Below are 15,541 nucleotides of genomic sequence, written 5' to 3' on the forward strand. Positions count from 1 at the left end.
CGAAAGCCAATTGGAAAACAAATTAAAACATTTTACATAAATTGTTATATGTATGCGCTATTTATAAATATATATATTTATATATATTGTATGTATAATTATGTTAGGCGTGTGTAACATTTCGGAAAGAGTAAACAAATTGGAGCTGTTGCCGCGAACGTACTCAAAGAGCGAGCAGATCCTCATCAGCGCCTGGTTTCTTTGGTGTCTGTCGTAAGCTGTTTTCGGTAGCAGATCCTGTCGCAGAATTCGATGCATTGATCGTTGGAAGATTTTCGGCGGCAGCGGCACGTTCTTCAAGGAATTTGTCAAACTCGGAGCTTGTCAACTCCTCAATGCCATCAATGTCTTTCTGTTGGGAATAAACAAAACATTAGTAAATGCATTTTGCACTTGCAGAAATCTAACAAAAAGCAAACGCAATTCATGTGATTAATCGAACAATTTAAAAGCTAGTATGTGCCATGAGTGCATAAAAGAAAAACAAGCTTGTGGGTGGAAAAATTTGGTGAAATTGCTGTTTTGCTGCATTGCTACTTACTGAGCTGCCCAGCCACGCCTCCATTTCGTCGATCTCGTTCTCTTTCGTCGACTATATGGGCGCCATCGAAACCAAAAACAAACCAAATTTTAATTTGCATTCAATAACATAAAAGTAAATAAATAAACAGTATTGCAAATTGAAATATGAAATAAATTAAGGATTAGACAAACAAAGATTAGAGCGACATATTAATTTACATCGGTTCTAAGGCGTTCACATTACTCACTTTACTTACCACCGGCGGATCGCCGGCTGAGCGTTGTGTTTGCTGTTGCTGTGGCGGTATTACAGCTGCTGCTGCGGCTCCTGCTAGTGCTGGATTTGGTTGCTTGTACGGCGAGGAAACGCTGCCAGCTGCTGCATCCACAATAGGTATATCGCGCAGCAAATCACTTTTGCTGGAATCGCAAAGAAATGAATTTAGCAATTTATGTATAAGACCAATAGAAACAATATTTTTCTCACTGGTTGCCATCGGTGCGTGACTGCGCCAGCATGTCAAACTCATCCGCAGCGCCTGTTGCGCCAACAACTGGCGCAGCTGCTGCTCCGCCACCTGCGCCCAATTGCATCTGTCCAAAGGCTTGAGGCAAATTATCCTCACTGCTCTCAATCAAGTCGATTAGCAGCTGATCACTTTGTGGCGTATTGCTGACAGCTCCGGCTGTGGCTGGTACAGCAGTTGCAGCTGCTCCAGCTGTCGCTGCTGCCACACCTGCTACCGGCACACCCATCGCAGCGCCTAGCACAGCAGATGGAGACGTTACAGCTGCCGCTCCCGCAGTACTCTGCGCGCGACTCTTCTCGTAGCGCTGGTGACGCAAGAACAAATTGTTTAGCTCATCGTTTATGCGCAGAAATTCCGCTGTCAACTCATCGTCCTGTACGCGTCCAATAAGATCGACGATGCGTGACTGCATCTCTTTGCAGGTGGCAGTCAACTCATTTAGCAGGGCATAGTCATCGGGCAGCTCCTGGCCCGGCTTCAGCACGCTCAGCATTTCAGCCAATATGCTCATATTGTTGCTAACAATTTCCAGTTCCGAGCGCAGTTTTGCGCCCTGTTCGGGCGTTAAATGCAGGGGTCCAGTGGCTGGCGCAGCAGCTGCCGCATGCTGAGGCGAAATGGTATGTTGGGCGCTCATTAGCTGTGGATGCGGCAAGGGATGCACTTCTGGAACGCTCTGAAAACAAAATATAAATATTTTACGAATATTGTTAATAGTTAATAGTCCATGCGCTCACTCTTTGTGGCGTATATATGGGCGCCATAGCATCCAGATCGGTGGGCGGAAATTCGATGCCCTTGTTTTTCAGTTCCATGTACATTTGGGTAACACCATTAAGATCGGGCTGATTTTTGAATGCATCTGCCCAGATCTGTATCAGACTGAGAACCTTCTCCTGCATTATGGCTGGCGGATCATTTTTGGGTCCAATCAGTTTGACCAGCTCATTGATGAAGTCCTTTTGGGCAACCAGAACATGGAACGCCTTGCCACAGTTCTTTACACACGTCTCCAGCACAGTGAGCGTATACATGATCACCTGATTATTTTTGCCAGCATTCTGTGAGAGGCGTTTGCGAATAGCACGCATGGCGTCACGTGCCGTGTCGGAGGATTCGTTGATCATGTCGCAGATTTCCATGTTCGCTGCCCAATTCTCAGAAGCTAAGCTCGCGTCAGTGGCAGCTTCTGCAAATGAATATACATGATATAAATATATTAATTCATTTTTGGCGATGTTAGCATTAAAACAATTTGTTTAAATATTTGATTTGTATTTTAAGCAATCAAGAGCATTTTTGTTTTGTTTATTTTTATGTCGAGTCATCGCATTTTGTTTACGCGATAAAAATCAACAATAAAAAAATCATGTGGCAGAAATAAATTTTGCAACCAATAAGATCTTTTTATTACTATAAAAACCACAATAGTATATTCATAAATATATGTAATTATAATTTGATCAGAAGTTACATCGCATTAAAATTCAAATCATGTTAACGCAACAAGACATTTGCTTCGTGTAACCCGATCATATTATATACGATAGAATGAGCAAAAGAAAGAGAGTGTGATAGAGAGCCAGAGAGGGAGAGTACTTTCGAATATTGTTGTTGAGTGCAACGCACTGCCTACCCTAAAAGAAACGCAATAGGCAACAACAAACAAAACAAAACAAAACAAAAGAAGAGAAGAGATAGGAAAAGCAAAGTGGAACGAAAGAAGAGGTGAAGCAATAAATTAGTGAATTAGTAAACCAGTGAAAATTAGCGCTAATACACAAAAGCATGCACACATACAGGTATATATACCAGTAAGTGACTACGAAAATGAGCAGAAAGTAAAAATGAATAAATTAACACTTTTATGTAACGAGCAACCCAACTAGAGGCAGCCGTAAGTCTCGATGACTAATTGCGTGCAGCGCACTTTGAGCTGGTCAAGGAGTTGGGCGGAAAGGTGCGTGTGTCGAATTATTATTAAATGTACATATTTTATTTCTATTTGTTTTAGGTTTCGTGTATTCGATGACTAACAAAAATACATTAACATGAAAATGATTCGTTGTTTACGTACATACATACATATGTGTTCCTATGTGTCATTAGGGAATAGGCCGCTTTTCATCACTACTTGTCACTCATACATACTCAACTCACACACCCACATACACATATTAAATATGTGCGGTATGTGTAGCTGCAATCTTATCAGACAATTGGCTAATTAGGGGAAGGGGACTTGCCGTCGTACTGACATGATAACGAGTTTACTTTTTGCCATAATATTCAGATGGCAACAACAAATCTAACTTTGCGGTAAGCGGTTGGTGTGCGTATGTGTGAGTGACAATAAGAAAACGACCAAAAGAAAGTTGGGAAAATTCAATTTTCCATGAACAGATTTTCATGCGCTGCTTGAATGTTATCCATTGCAGCTACAATGTAAATGCGCAAATAAACACAACCACACACAACATATTACTTGCTTGAAAAGTGATACAATTTAATAAATGCATACATATATATTACACCCACTCATATTCACACCCACACACATTACACACATTATGCGACCGCTATTTTGTCATTTACTCACCGATACGCTGTCCGATAGGTGTTGAGAAAACATTGCCCAGAGCGCCAACATTGAAGAACGAAGCCATTTTGGTGCACTGTCTTTTGTGTTACACGTCTTTAATTTATTTATTTTGTTTTCACTAGTAAAGAGCGCAAATGTTTATGCGTTTACATCTGCTGCACTTGTCATGCAGAGTGACCACGATCAATAAAACCGAAAATACCAAAGTGTTACCAAAGTTACTGAGCTGCCAACTTAATATGAGGGCAATTCGCGTGCAGCCAACTTCATGTAAAGGCCGGATTGTGCGCAGCTAAGTTCACTTGGAGCTGCCATCTAATTTTAATAAGTGGGCAGTCTACTTGAGCGAACAGAGATGCGAAAGAGAATCGACAGTCGGAAGAAACACGAGGGAAGGAATTGTCATTATTTTTCTAAAATCAACTTTTCGTTCGCGGAATGTGCAAATACAATTGATAATATCGTAATGTGCAGTTTGCAAATAAATTACGACGTGTTTCGTGTTTCCTAACTGGCTTTCATGAAGATTTCGGATAGCAATAGTATAAAGCGAAAAAAGCGTGTGTAATTGTATTAGTGTGCGTGCGTCGGTTTGGCTGGTTGGTGTGTTGGCCGAAAGCAGTAAAACGAAAACTGAAGACGAAAAAATATAAGAAAAAGAACATAAAGACATACATAGTAGTCGCGCGGGCAACGAACGTTCAGCGTTATTGAAGGACGACGAGCGGTCGCTGAACGGACGCTGGCAGCGGCAGCAGCAACGATAGCCATAATAAAAACGTGTGCAGTTGTCGACCGGGCGGAGGATCTTGAAGATTGCGCAAATGCACAACAGCTAGCTGTGAAGCAAAGCGCGCGTGTGTGCTGTGTGCGTGTGTGTGTGTGTTGGTGCGTGTCTGGGTCCGAGTCCGCGCAACACGCCCGCCGCCTACGCCACATAACCAACAACAGCAACAACAACCAAATCAAAGCGAATCGAATGCTTTCATTTCCTTTTCGGCACTCCCCCCCATAATCCCGCTGCAAGCGATTTAATTTAACGCGCTATCGCCTATTCCCAACGCCACCCATACAACCCCGCCCAAAACTTAACTCGACGTCCATTATCAGTATCAGAGTTTCGGGGGAACGCAGCGCAAAATCCTTCAAAATTCCACCACAAACGCCTACCAGTGCGAGCGCCATGCCCGTCTCGTTGGCTGTGTGCGAAACAGCAAATGTCGTGAACGCCGCGCTGCGGGAATCGCTGGGTGGCGGCGGCGGCAGTGGTTGCGTAGCAGCGGCCGCGGCTAGCGGTCGATCCGGCTCTGGTTCGAGTTCCACCGCCGCTGCGGCTGCTTCTGCTGATGAGGCCAAAATTGGCGATCCTTCGGCCACGGATAATCTGCAGAGTCAAATTGTGGCAAACGCCAAACGCGTATTGCTGGCCAAAATCGAATACGAGGAGGTGGAGAACTACCATGAATCTGTGCTGGCCAAACTCAAATCAAAATACATCGTCATAAAGCCGGATAACAGTGGAGCTGCCAACTGCAGCTACAAAACTAACGGTGCTAGCACTGGCAAAGCACTTAGCTCGAACGGGCATGGTAAGTGTTTTGTTTCTTTTGTTTTTCTGTTTGTTATATAAAGTATGTGTGTATGTGTGTGCGTTATGTTTATTTTGCCATATTGAGCGCAAAATCACGTGTGAACGACTCAACATAATTGTCTGCCTGCAACATTTATAAGCTTCTAAGGCGACGACTTCGCCACCAACGTCTCAGCGGCACCGACTGTGCCCCTGTATGTTTGTGAAAAAACTGAGCTGGTGTACGTGGTGGCCGTATATAAACAGAATGCAAAGAATAGAGACACAGCTAGCAAAACAAGTATACGATCGCAAAGAGTAAGTTGGACAGGCTGCGACGTCAACAGCGACAGCGATTGCAGCAGCGAGCCACTACAAATTTTTACTACTGTCTACTTCTGAATCACATAGCAGAAGCAGAAAAAAAAACGTGCAGCCGTCGCGGCAAACATTTTTACACGCGGTCGCTCATTTGCGCCCGCTCGCACTCACACGAATACACCGCTTGTGCGCTATCTCTCGCACTCATTGTGTTGTGTTGCAATGGGAGGTTTTCCTTCATTTATTCACTGGATTCTCAGCAAATGTTTCTTCACATCGCTGATTGTTTTGAATGAGCATATATACAAACATATGTATGTATGTATTTGTGCATACACTTTCGAGTATTTATCTGTGTTTGTGAGTCATGCACGCACGCAGACACACGCATACACACACAGGCACACGTACGCGCGTTGCGAATCATTTGAGCATAGCAGGAAGTAAAACAAAGGCGCAAGATATTGCAGAGAAATGGTCAAAGACTTCTGCCTGGCCATGTTTTGTCAGCAGCAGAAGCAGAACACCTACAACAACAGGCATTGTTAGACCGCGCCAAAGTTGTACCATTTGCACAACGAGCTGTCCGAATTTCAGTTGGCAACACTCAACGTAATCGTGGAACTTGCAATTTGCATGCGCTAAAACGGGACGACAATACATTTCGACGCTGTGTATAGTGGTCACTCTTTTTTTTCTCATTTCTCTTTGTAAAGCTAACGAGTACGTCAAGTAAACGCTCGCTGTTATCAACACAACACAAACACAAATGCACAGGTGACCATTTATATATGTGCATAACTCTCTATATACATACGTATATGTCTATTTATGTGTGTGTATGTAGCGCTCGCTGCCTCTGGCAGTATTTGTGTCCGTCATATTCGTTTTAATTTTAGTATTAAAGCTAATTTTTCGTGTGCCACAACTGGGATACGTCCAATGTATTATAATGACTGTGTTAATTGCGGATAGCAGCTACGCACTGTGGCTGCTTTATAAATTGATTTTGTTGCCTTGTCTGCTGCTGCTGGTGCGACTCTTTCGACATGTGCTAATGCCCAGGCACAAATTTGCTGTTTCATTCACAGACAATACGAACGGTGTGAACGGCAGCAGTGCTGCGACTGTGAATGGCAATCGCAAACAGACAGTGGAGCAGTCCAATCAGAATTCCACTACGAATCCCAATGAATTGCCCAAGCCCAAGCGGGTGCTGTACCCGCGCGAGAACATTCGCATCGGGTGGAAGCAGTCGGATAGGAAGTGGCAAGTGGGAGCCGGAATGCTGAATGTGGGCAATACGTGTTACCTCAATTCGACGCTACAGGCTCTTTTCCACATACCAGCACTAGCCAACTGGCTTGTCTCGGAGACGGCGCACGTGGAGAACTGCAACATAAGCGAGTCATGTGGTAGCGGTGGCTGCATCATCTGTGCAATGGCCAAAACGTTGCAGACAACACAGTCGAATCAGACGGCGGTCCGACCATTTCTCATATACACAAAGCTGCGCCAAATATGCAAACACATGGTCGTTGGCCGCCAAGAGGATGCCCATGAGTTCTTGCGCTTTCTGGTCGAGGCTATGGAGAAGGCGTATCTGATGCGCTTTCGCAACTACAAAGAACTTGATCAGCTGGTGAAGGAGACGACGCCGCTGAGTCAAATCTTTGGTGGCTATTTGCGTAGCGAGGTTCGCTGCCTTAGCTGCAATCATGTCTCGATTACGTTTCAACATTTCCAAGATCTGTTGCTGGACATACGCAAGGCGGACACCCTGGAGGAGGCGTTTGATGGCTATTTTTCACGTGAGCGCCTCGAGGACATGGGCTACAAGTGCGAGGGCTGCAAGAAAAAGGTGAGTGTCTAGTTCTCCATAAGAGTATTTTGATTTAAAATTCATATTTACCTATTTTCTTCTCAAGGTCTCTGCTACTAAACAATTCAGCTTGGAACGTGCTCCAATTACGCTCTGCATCCAGTTGAAGCGCTTCTCGATGATGGGTAATAAGCTGACCAAACAGATTAGCTTCAAGCCACGCATAGACCTCAGCCGGTTCGCGGCACGCAGCCCGGCGGCGTCAACCCAGCCCTTGAGCTATCGCCTGGTATCGATGGTCACCCATTTGGGCGTTTCTCAGCACTGTGGCCATTATACGGCCATTGGGCTAACGGAGTCGGGCAGCTATTACAACTTTGATGACAGCTATGTACGGCCCATTGCGATGCAAAGTGTCTGCAATACGAATGCGTACATCATGTTCTACGAGCTGGACGTGGCCAGCAGCAGCATCAACAGCAGCAGCAGCTGCAGTACATCTGTGCCCAAGCTGAACGGACTTCGTCTCAATGGACAGCACAGCCCGTCGGTAGCTACTACAGCTGTGGCAGCTACGGCCACCTCAACATCTGCCTCTGCCGTGTCCCCGCGCTTCATTGGTCCACAGTTGCCTAATGGCTATGCCAACAACAATGGCCATGTACTTGGTGCTGCAAAGACTTCAATTCAGTTCAAGTCATCGCCACAGAAGCAGCCACAACAGCAGCAGCATAATGGCCTCCTAATGGGGGCCAATAAATTTCAGGAGTCTGCGCAATCGAAGCATTCACTGGTTGGGTCATTGCATAAGGGAGAAACTGCTGCAAATGCAAGTGCAAATGCAATTTCAAATGCAAATTCTAACAAAAGTTCCTGCAACAACAACACTTTAACAACCAATAGCCAACACCAGCAACAACATATTCTGCCAATATCATCCGATGAGGAGGATGAGGATGAGGACAGTGACGATGATGTTGATGTGAAAGCCAACACAGCGCCTCAGCTGCCGAGCATGCCGAAAATGTTTGAGGATGCCGAGAGTGTTGCACAAACTGCCAAGTTGAAGCCAAAGACGCCACTCAAGAGCCTGGTGCCGTATGAGTCTGCCTCCGAGGAGGAGCAGGAACAGCAGCAACAACAACAGCAGCTACTAGTGTCACCACAGCTACAGCCAGCTAATCCCCGCAAGCGACGCAGTGGCGCCGATTCAAGTGAATCGGAGGATGAGCCACCATCCATAATGCGTAATGGTCATGCCAAGAGCAATGGCAGTGGGAATGAGTCCAGCACCAGCACCAGCATCAAATCCAACAAGTCCGCCTCAAATGCCTCGTCGGCCAATGTTAACAGCAACAAACAAAAGACTGATGCCATAGACGAGATATTCAAAAGTCTAAACAACTATAAAAATAAACACAGAGCCACAGCAGCAGGAACTACGACTGCTGATGCAGACGAGGATGAGCAGCAGCAGCAGCAGGTCACAAAAAAACCAAGCAACTCCAGCTCCAGCTTGATCAGCAAAAATGGCTGGCAGTCACAAAATGGCAAGGCGCCGGCATCGCCAAAGACGCCGCCCTCGCCAGCGGTGATTAAATCCAAGACTGGCATTTGGCAGATAACCCGCACGGATGATGATAACGATGATGATGATGAGGATGCGGATGAGGAGGATGACGCAGACGCTGATGCTGAACAGGAAGAATACGATGATGAAGTCGTTGTCGTGGAGACCACACCGAGTATCACGACTAAAAATCTCAACAATCCATTTGCCAGCAAACCGTCTTCAGCAGATGCCATGCCTGGGGCCAAGCGCCAGAAACTGCTAAATGGTAGCGCCAAGTCGGCGCAGACGCCTCGCGTCGGCAATGGCTATCAAAGTGAGGCTACGGCCAATGGCAATGCAGTCAGCGAACTGTTAAAGCAGACCCATCGTGGCTATGGCACTTCGGTGCTCAGCTGGACCGGCAAAACGTCCGATTTGGACAAGCAGGTAAGAGCCAGAACTCCCGCTTATTAAATGCATTACATTGTAGCTTGTAGTTTGGCTTTAGTTGATTAAAGATGCGTCGTTTTTGCTAAGTTAATCGAGGCAGTTAAAAAGTGGGCTTCCCTATTGATAAATACACCGAGGCGCATTAAAAACAACGCATTTTTATGAAAGATTTTGAGCTCTGTACTATGTTTTTCAGTTTGTATCTATATGTGGTGATTGTTTTTGGTTTTGTTTTTAGTTTTCTTTTTGTATTTGTAAATATTCATTGCATGATGACTTTTTTTTGTTGTTTCGAAAATTGTTTTGTAATTTTTGCATTTGTTTCCACCATTTTACCCCACATTCATATAGAGTTTTGATTTGGTTTGTGCGAAACGGATAGCTGGTTACGGCGATATGGATGGGTCTGTCGGCGTCAGCAGTGACAGTAATATTAACAATAGCAAGAACATTGACAGCAACAGCAACATCAAGAGCTTGACGGCTCCAACCGATAAATTGTGTTAGCCGTTGTTGCAAGAAGTGCTTGTATATCTCAATTTTCCCCAATTTGCCTCGAACTGTGATTGTGTTGAAGTCTCCATGCTGCGTGTGGATACTTCAATGCGCTTAATACTCCCCACCCAAAAACCTGTTTCAAGAACTCGTCGAAATCCTAGCGCCCAATAGGTAAAGCTGCTGTTGTAGTTATCCACCTTATTATCCTCCATCTAATAAATGAAGCTTATGATTTGACTGCCAGTTTGATTCCAGTTGTTATCATAAATTCAACCGTGCCCGTTTCCGTTTTGCCAAATGAACTGATAGATAAATGTAACTGATAAAATATTCATTGAATTATTGATAGGATTAAGAGCATTCAGTGCCATATTCACTTCGAATTTGAATATTCAATTTTATAACATAATAAAAAACATGCGCATTTATCAATATCGATTTCTATTAATCGATAGCTTGACAGTGCGCCTTTAGCCTCTTACATTTATAGATCGCATGAAAATTGTGCTCGTTAACTCATCTACATAAGCTTCATTACCAAAGACCCTTCCTAGAGTCAAGCAGATTTATGTTGAGATAACCGAAATATATTAAACTGAACATATTTTTCTCCTTAGTTGCTGGCTGAAGCGCGCGAGCAGCGGAAGCGTGATGCAGAAGATGATGAAGAGAATGAAATGGATCGTGGACGTCAGCGCAAGGTCAAATCGGCGTCGGTCAAATCAAATAACGGTATACCCGGCTACAATCCATTCCAGGAGTTCGAGAGTCAGAAGCGCTGGAACGGCAACAAGTCTGGCTCTTTTCCCCGCTTCTATCAGAATTATCGACAGAATTTTCAGCAGCGCAATAAATTCAAATATAATCGATTTGGCGGCGGTGGCGCCAAATTTCAACAGCAGCGTGCCTTGCAGCGCCATCTGGCGGCTGGCGGCGGCTTCACGCGCCGTCAACATCAATCGACAGGCCATCAGCAACAGCAGCAGCAGCAACAATCGTAACTGGACGTTGATGAATGCTTCGCTGCATTAGTTGTGTTTTTTGCCGCTGTGGGGGACGCTGTCCAGCAGCTGGCAAACGGGTTCGCTTGGATTTTACACGAGTTTTGTAAACATTTTTTAACTGCTGATGCATACATTAGGACTAGGACATGTAAGCTATAAGCTAGAGCAACCTCTAACAGGTTTAATTTGTAAACGTGTTTGGCATTTTATTTATTATGTTTATTTTTAAATGAGAGTTTTGGAATACACATAATTTAAACCTAATGTCGCAGGGGCTGTAAACATTTTCAAAAAGTGTTGCAACCCCACAAAAAAATGATTATAACTATAAAACACAGAAATCATTAACGGATAGAGAGAGAAATAAAAACAAATACATTTATGCCTAAAACCAAAACAAAACTGTTTAAAGGAGAAAAGAAAATAAGATACACGTAACAAACATTGATGCAAACCTTATAAGAAATACACAAAATAAAATAACAATATTTTTAAGTAACTAACAAGAAACAAATTCTGTACATATTATATATTAAACAATGAGAGTAGATTATAACATCGGTATAAGTTAGTTGGCGTACTGAACGGATATTTCAATTGAACGCCACTTTTATTTATAGCATTAGCGGCAATAACCGATTGCTAGTGTTAAAATATAACCCAAATTATAAAAATAAAAACGTTGGATTTATATTATACAAGCAAAAAGAAACACACATTTACGAATAAATAATAAGGCATTTGAACAAAGAAAACGGCCGGCGTCGGCGAATTAGCAAAATTATATTATACAGTTTATTTCGATCAAAATAGTGTAATAGTAAATAAACCGTAAAACAAAAAAGAAATAACTAAACATTATTATGTATTATCTACTATGTAAATTACATCGTTCAACCTTTTGGCTAACGCTAAATGGCTAATCGCCGCCGCCTCCGCTTCGTTTGCGTCGTAGTTCCTTCTTGTTCATTAGGCGACCTTTGCGGTAGCGCGTCTGTCCGCCGGCTGTCGCTTTGCCATGCTTCAGTTTCTTTCTCAAGTGCTTGGGCACGCTTCGGATGGTGTTATTGCGGTCACGTTTCGTTTTCTGTAGATTGGTTTTCTTGTCCATGCGCTCTTTCTGCTTGAACAGTTTGCTTTTCTTAATTTTCTTCAGCGTTTTCGTTTTCATCAGTCTGTCTAGGTCCTTTTTGCTTTTGATATCTGCCTCCATAGCCTTGCTGTCTGCTTCTCCAGCTGTGGTTACCGATTTACGATTGCGTTTGGCATTCATATCGAAGTCCATCCCAGGTATGACATTGGTCTGCTGCTCGTCATCGTCTTCGCTGTTCTGCGGTGCTTCCTCTTCTTCGCTCTCCTCAGCTGTGTTGGCACCCAGCATGTTGCGTTGAGCAGCTAAATCATTCGTGGTAAGCTCCACAATTTTAACTTGCACCTCGTCATCTTCATACGCTTCAGTTTGCTCTGAGTCGTCAATCTTATCCTCCTCAGTAAGTTCCCGCAGCGGTTCAAACGACTTCTTGAGATGTTTAAAACTATCTTTCACCTCTTTCCGTATACGTTTGTGCTCCTCTTTAAGATTGCGATCCAACTCTGCCTTTGCCCGAGTGCGGCGTTCATTTTTGCGCTTTCGGAAGCCAGTTAAAAATTCTCTGTTTTGTGTGACCCAAGTTAATAACATTGCTTTGACTTAAATATTAGACTGCTACTCACTTGCGTTTTTGTGGATCGAATACAATCTCAACTTTCTTCTTTTTACGAGCCGCCATCTCAATTTGATTTAGTTTTCCAAAAACCTCGTTGTTTACGTTTGGAGACAAACTAGCCACATGTGGTGTTCACAAACGCAATTTTAGACTCCTGTTAGCGTTGCTTTTTGCGCCTGTAAACGTAATGTTAACGCACATACGAGTTGATCATAAATTGCTGGCGGCTAAACATATATTTCTGTTAATTTGCTGTTATTATTTTTAAATGTCAAATTTAAAACATTTTAATATTTATTGTCTATATTTAAGATACGAACATACTCGTTCGTTTCAGTGAAATATTTATTGCAATTAAATTGATAATTTTTATGATAAGTTTTCTTTATAATTTTGCGGCTTTTACAAATCGCACTTCGTATATATATCACATGCTTATATGTATTATCTTTTACAATTCGGATTACTTTATAAAAACAAAGTTTAGTTTTAACAAGTTCTTCTAAAGAAGCGTTAACATTATACAATCGTTGGGCCTAATAACTAGGGATATTTATGAGACTACGAACTAAACTCTAAATATATATAACGATATATTTTTTGACATATGTATGGGTTGCATTTTTTGTAGCTGATATACTGTATATATATGCTTTGTAACCATAAATTCATTCCGTTGCAATCTTGAGGACCAATTACTCCTCATCAACATCTAATGTAAATAGTTTTTTGCCCCTAAACGAAGACGTTTCCAATACTTTTGATGGGGAAGAGACAAATGAGCAGTTTTCATCTACAGATAATAAGTTGCTCTTCTCTGGGCGAGTCTTACGTGCGGAAGAGCTATAATATAAGAGTATATAAGTGAATATGAGAGTGAAACAGATTATGAGACAGCTACTTGCCTTCTTTGACGGTTGGCCGTTAAATGATTATGATTTATAGGCGTCGAATTCACCAGGTTCTCTCGTTCACAGGCTGTCGGTGTGCCGTGCTGTGATAAATCCATATCCATGGCTAATAGAAAATCGGAGATATAACAATCACGATTACCAATGGGCGTTGATCCCACGAGCTGAAACTCTAAGCGCGGCACACCGGCCACTGATGTGGATGGTGATGAGGGCGCAGCGGTTGCTGTATTGCCATTATACATCGGAGTCTGTGAAGATGTAATGGGCTTATACAGATGCAAGATTTCCAATAAGTAGAATAAACAACGATACGCCGCCGTCTTTAGATTGCACATTTTTAACCAAAATGCACGGCGCGAACGGCGAAAACATTTCGACTGGAAAACATAATAGATAATAATCATATAAATGAATATTGTAAATTAGAATATACACTTACCAACAGCTTTAATGTGACCATGGACTTCTCCTGTTTTTGCATTCGCACAAGGCGAGGATGCGCTAATAGCTGTTCCGTCGTTGCTCGTTGTCGTGGATCTGGCGACATCATGCATTTAATAACCTGCTGCAGTTCTACTGAGATTTCTGCAAACGCAAAGAAATAGTTATTATTTATATTTCAATATGGTTTGAATTAAAGTACTCACTGCTGATGAACTCTTCAGGCAGCTTCCCCTGGCGCAGCTCATGCCACAACGGCCCATTGGATGGCAAGTCCATGTAGCATGACAGCTCCAGCATAGCGATGCCCAGACTAAAAATGTCTGCAGCCTTGGAGAAGTGACCCTGCAGTATTTCAGGTGCCATGTAACGTGAATCACCTTCTGTTGCCTGATGGTTGTTCGCCTTGTCCACATCGATGACCAGCCCAAAGTCCGCCAACTTGCATGTGTCGTCATCATCGATCAGCACATTTTCCAGTTTAATGTCCAAGTGTATGAGATTACGATCATGTAGCGACTTCAAGCCACGTAGCAAGTCGAGTAATATATGCCAGATGCGATCCTCTGGAATATGTCGACAGCGATATAAATACTGTTCCAAGCTCTCGCGGCACAACTCCATTTGCATGAATAGCCGATCGTACTGCTCCCAGGCACGTATGAAACGAATGCAGTTTTCATGGCCAGAGAACTCCTCGTACCGCCGTACTTCCTCCAGTCGCTCAGCTCGATATTGTTCGCCACGGAACAATTGCTTGGAGATTTTGACCGCATACAGCCGGCTGTCAGAACGATCTCGCACCTGGAACACCTCACCAAAGGAGCCTTCGCCCAGCTTTGTCAGTCGTTCGAAACACTGCTCGAAGTGGCTCATATTGCAGGACGTCGTAGACATGGACGAGGCAGCCGCAGCAGCACTTGGCGACGTTGGTAATATACCGGCATCCGAGCACTCTGAGCCGCCACGAAACGAAATCGCGTGCGCTATTTGTGAGTTGTTTGCACTGCAGGATCCGGACGACTGACTGCGATTCAAATTGTTATTCTCGACTGCAATATAGCGCGTTTTCACTTTGGGCGGTCGAAATCGGTTGCTGTCAAAATGCCCATTGAACTGACACAAACAAAGAAATTTTTAGTTGCAGATATTGAAGGGCGTGACAAAAACTGAATGCAACTTTGGTTGCATGTTGTAGCTGGAGTCCTTCTCACCTGTTTATGCCGGTGCTTATCATCATTTATTATCTCCGGCATCGGTAATCGTTGCTTGTCCATGTTGTTTCTCTGTTTTATTGAATTGTTTTTCTTATATTGAAGTTGAGCAATCGGGAACTGAACTTATGAACTAGTTCGTTCGCACGAGGAGCTTCAACTTAGTTTATACGTGTCAAATTGTTTATTTCACAAAGAAGTGCAATGTAGATCATTACCATTTTGTGTTGGGGACTGGAAATTAAAAGAAAGTAAAAATTTTATTGCTTTAATAATTGTATAAATAATTTATTTACCAAGCAAACAATTATCAGGAAATTATATCCACTTCAGCGTTGCCATATAGTTTCGATTATTATGTCGATATTTAGCGGCGGGGCGTCGATATGTTATAT

General features: G+C 43.3%; 4 protein-coding genes across 8 annotated transcripts; 1 reads left to right on the forward strand and 3 right to left on the reverse strand.

Moving 5' to 3' along the window:
* Positions 1 to 37: 37 nt before the first annotated feature.
* Positions 38 to 3,850, reverse strand: LOC6582503 (TOM1-like protein 2). 3 transcript variants are annotated; one of them, XM_002008168.4, is made up of 6 exons: positions 3,652 to 3,850; positions 1,790 to 2,241; positions 1,010 to 1,728; positions 780 to 942; positions 542 to 592; positions 38 to 352 (listed from the first exon to the last, which is right to left on the reverse strand). In XM_002008168.4, the coding sequence occupies exons 1-6, from the start codon at positions 3,716 to 3,718 to the stop codon at positions 164 to 166; spliced, it is 1,641 nt and encodes a 546-aa protein (XP_002008204.1). In that variant the 5' UTR covers positions 3,719 to 3,850; the 3' UTR covers positions 38 to 163. The 3 variants fall into 3 exon arrangements, with proteins under 3 accessions (XP_002008204.1, XP_015017963.1, XP_043866311.1); XM_015162477.3 differs by having other exon boundaries at positions 771 to 942; positions 3,652 to 3,849; XM_044010376.1 differs by lacking the exon at positions 542 to 592 and having other exon boundaries at positions 771 to 942.
* A 131-nt stretch (positions 3,851 to 3,981) lies between these two features.
* On the forward strand, positions 3,982 to 11,569 carry LOC6582504 (ubiquitin carboxyl-terminal hydrolase 36). Of its 3 annotated transcripts, none has more exons than XR_001449133.3 (5): positions 3,982 to 5,243; positions 6,637 to 7,406; positions 7,474 to 9,366; positions 9,721 to 10,038; positions 10,485 to 10,570. XR_001449133.3 is itself a non-coding variant. In XM_002008169.4 (5 exons), exons 1-5 carry the CDS (start codon positions 4,838 to 4,840, stop codon positions 10,866 to 10,868), a joined length of 3,585 nt encoding a protein of 1,194 aa, XP_002008205.2. In that variant the 5' UTR covers positions 3,982 to 4,837; the 3' UTR covers positions 10,869 to 11,569. The 3 variants fall into 3 exon arrangements, 2 of the variants coding, with proteins under 2 accessions (XP_002008205.2, XP_015017964.1); XM_002008169.4 differs by having other exon boundaries at positions 9,721 to 9,852; positions 10,485 to 11,569; XM_015162478.3 differs by lacking the exon at positions 9,721 to 10,038 and having other exon boundaries at positions 3,983 to 5,243; positions 10,485 to 11,569.
* A 74-nt stretch (positions 11,570 to 11,643) lies between these two features.
* On the reverse strand, positions 11,644 to 12,718 carry LOC6582505 (nucleolar protein 12). Its single transcript, XM_002008170.4, has 2 exons — positions 12,585 to 12,718; positions 11,644 to 12,523 (listed from the first exon to the last, which is right to left on the reverse strand). The coding sequence occupies exons 1-2, from the start codon at positions 12,638 to 12,640 to the stop codon at positions 11,791 to 11,793; spliced, it is 789 nt and encodes a 262-aa protein (XP_002008206.1). The 5' UTR covers positions 12,641 to 12,718; the 3' UTR covers positions 11,644 to 11,790.
* A 225-nt stretch (positions 12,719 to 12,943) lies between these two features.
* LOC6582506 (membrane-associated tyrosine- and threonine-specific cdc2-inhibitory kinase) lies at positions 12,944 to 15,535 on the reverse strand. The gene is made up of 6 exons (XM_044010375.1): positions 15,443 to 15,535; positions 15,147 to 15,380; positions 14,139 to 15,048; positions 13,931 to 14,076; positions 13,483 to 13,868; positions 12,944 to 13,420 (listed from the first exon to the last, which is right to left on the reverse strand). The coding sequence occupies exons 2-6, from the start codon at positions 15,207 to 15,209 to the stop codon at positions 13,273 to 13,275; spliced, it is 1,653 nt and encodes a 550-aa protein (XP_043866310.1). The 5' UTR covers positions 15,210 to 15,380; positions 15,443 to 15,535; the 3' UTR covers positions 12,944 to 13,272.
* Between the last annotated feature and the right edge of the window lie 6 nt (positions 15,536 to 15,541).

Source organism: Drosophila mojavensis, unplaced genomic scaffold, assembly GCF_018153725.1.
Source record: "Drosophila mojavensis isolate 15081-1352.22 unplaced genomic scaffold, ASM1815372v1 contig_74, whole genome shotgun sequence".
NCBI lineage: Eukaryota > Metazoa > Arthropoda > Insecta > Diptera > Drosophilidae > Drosophila > Drosophila mojavensis.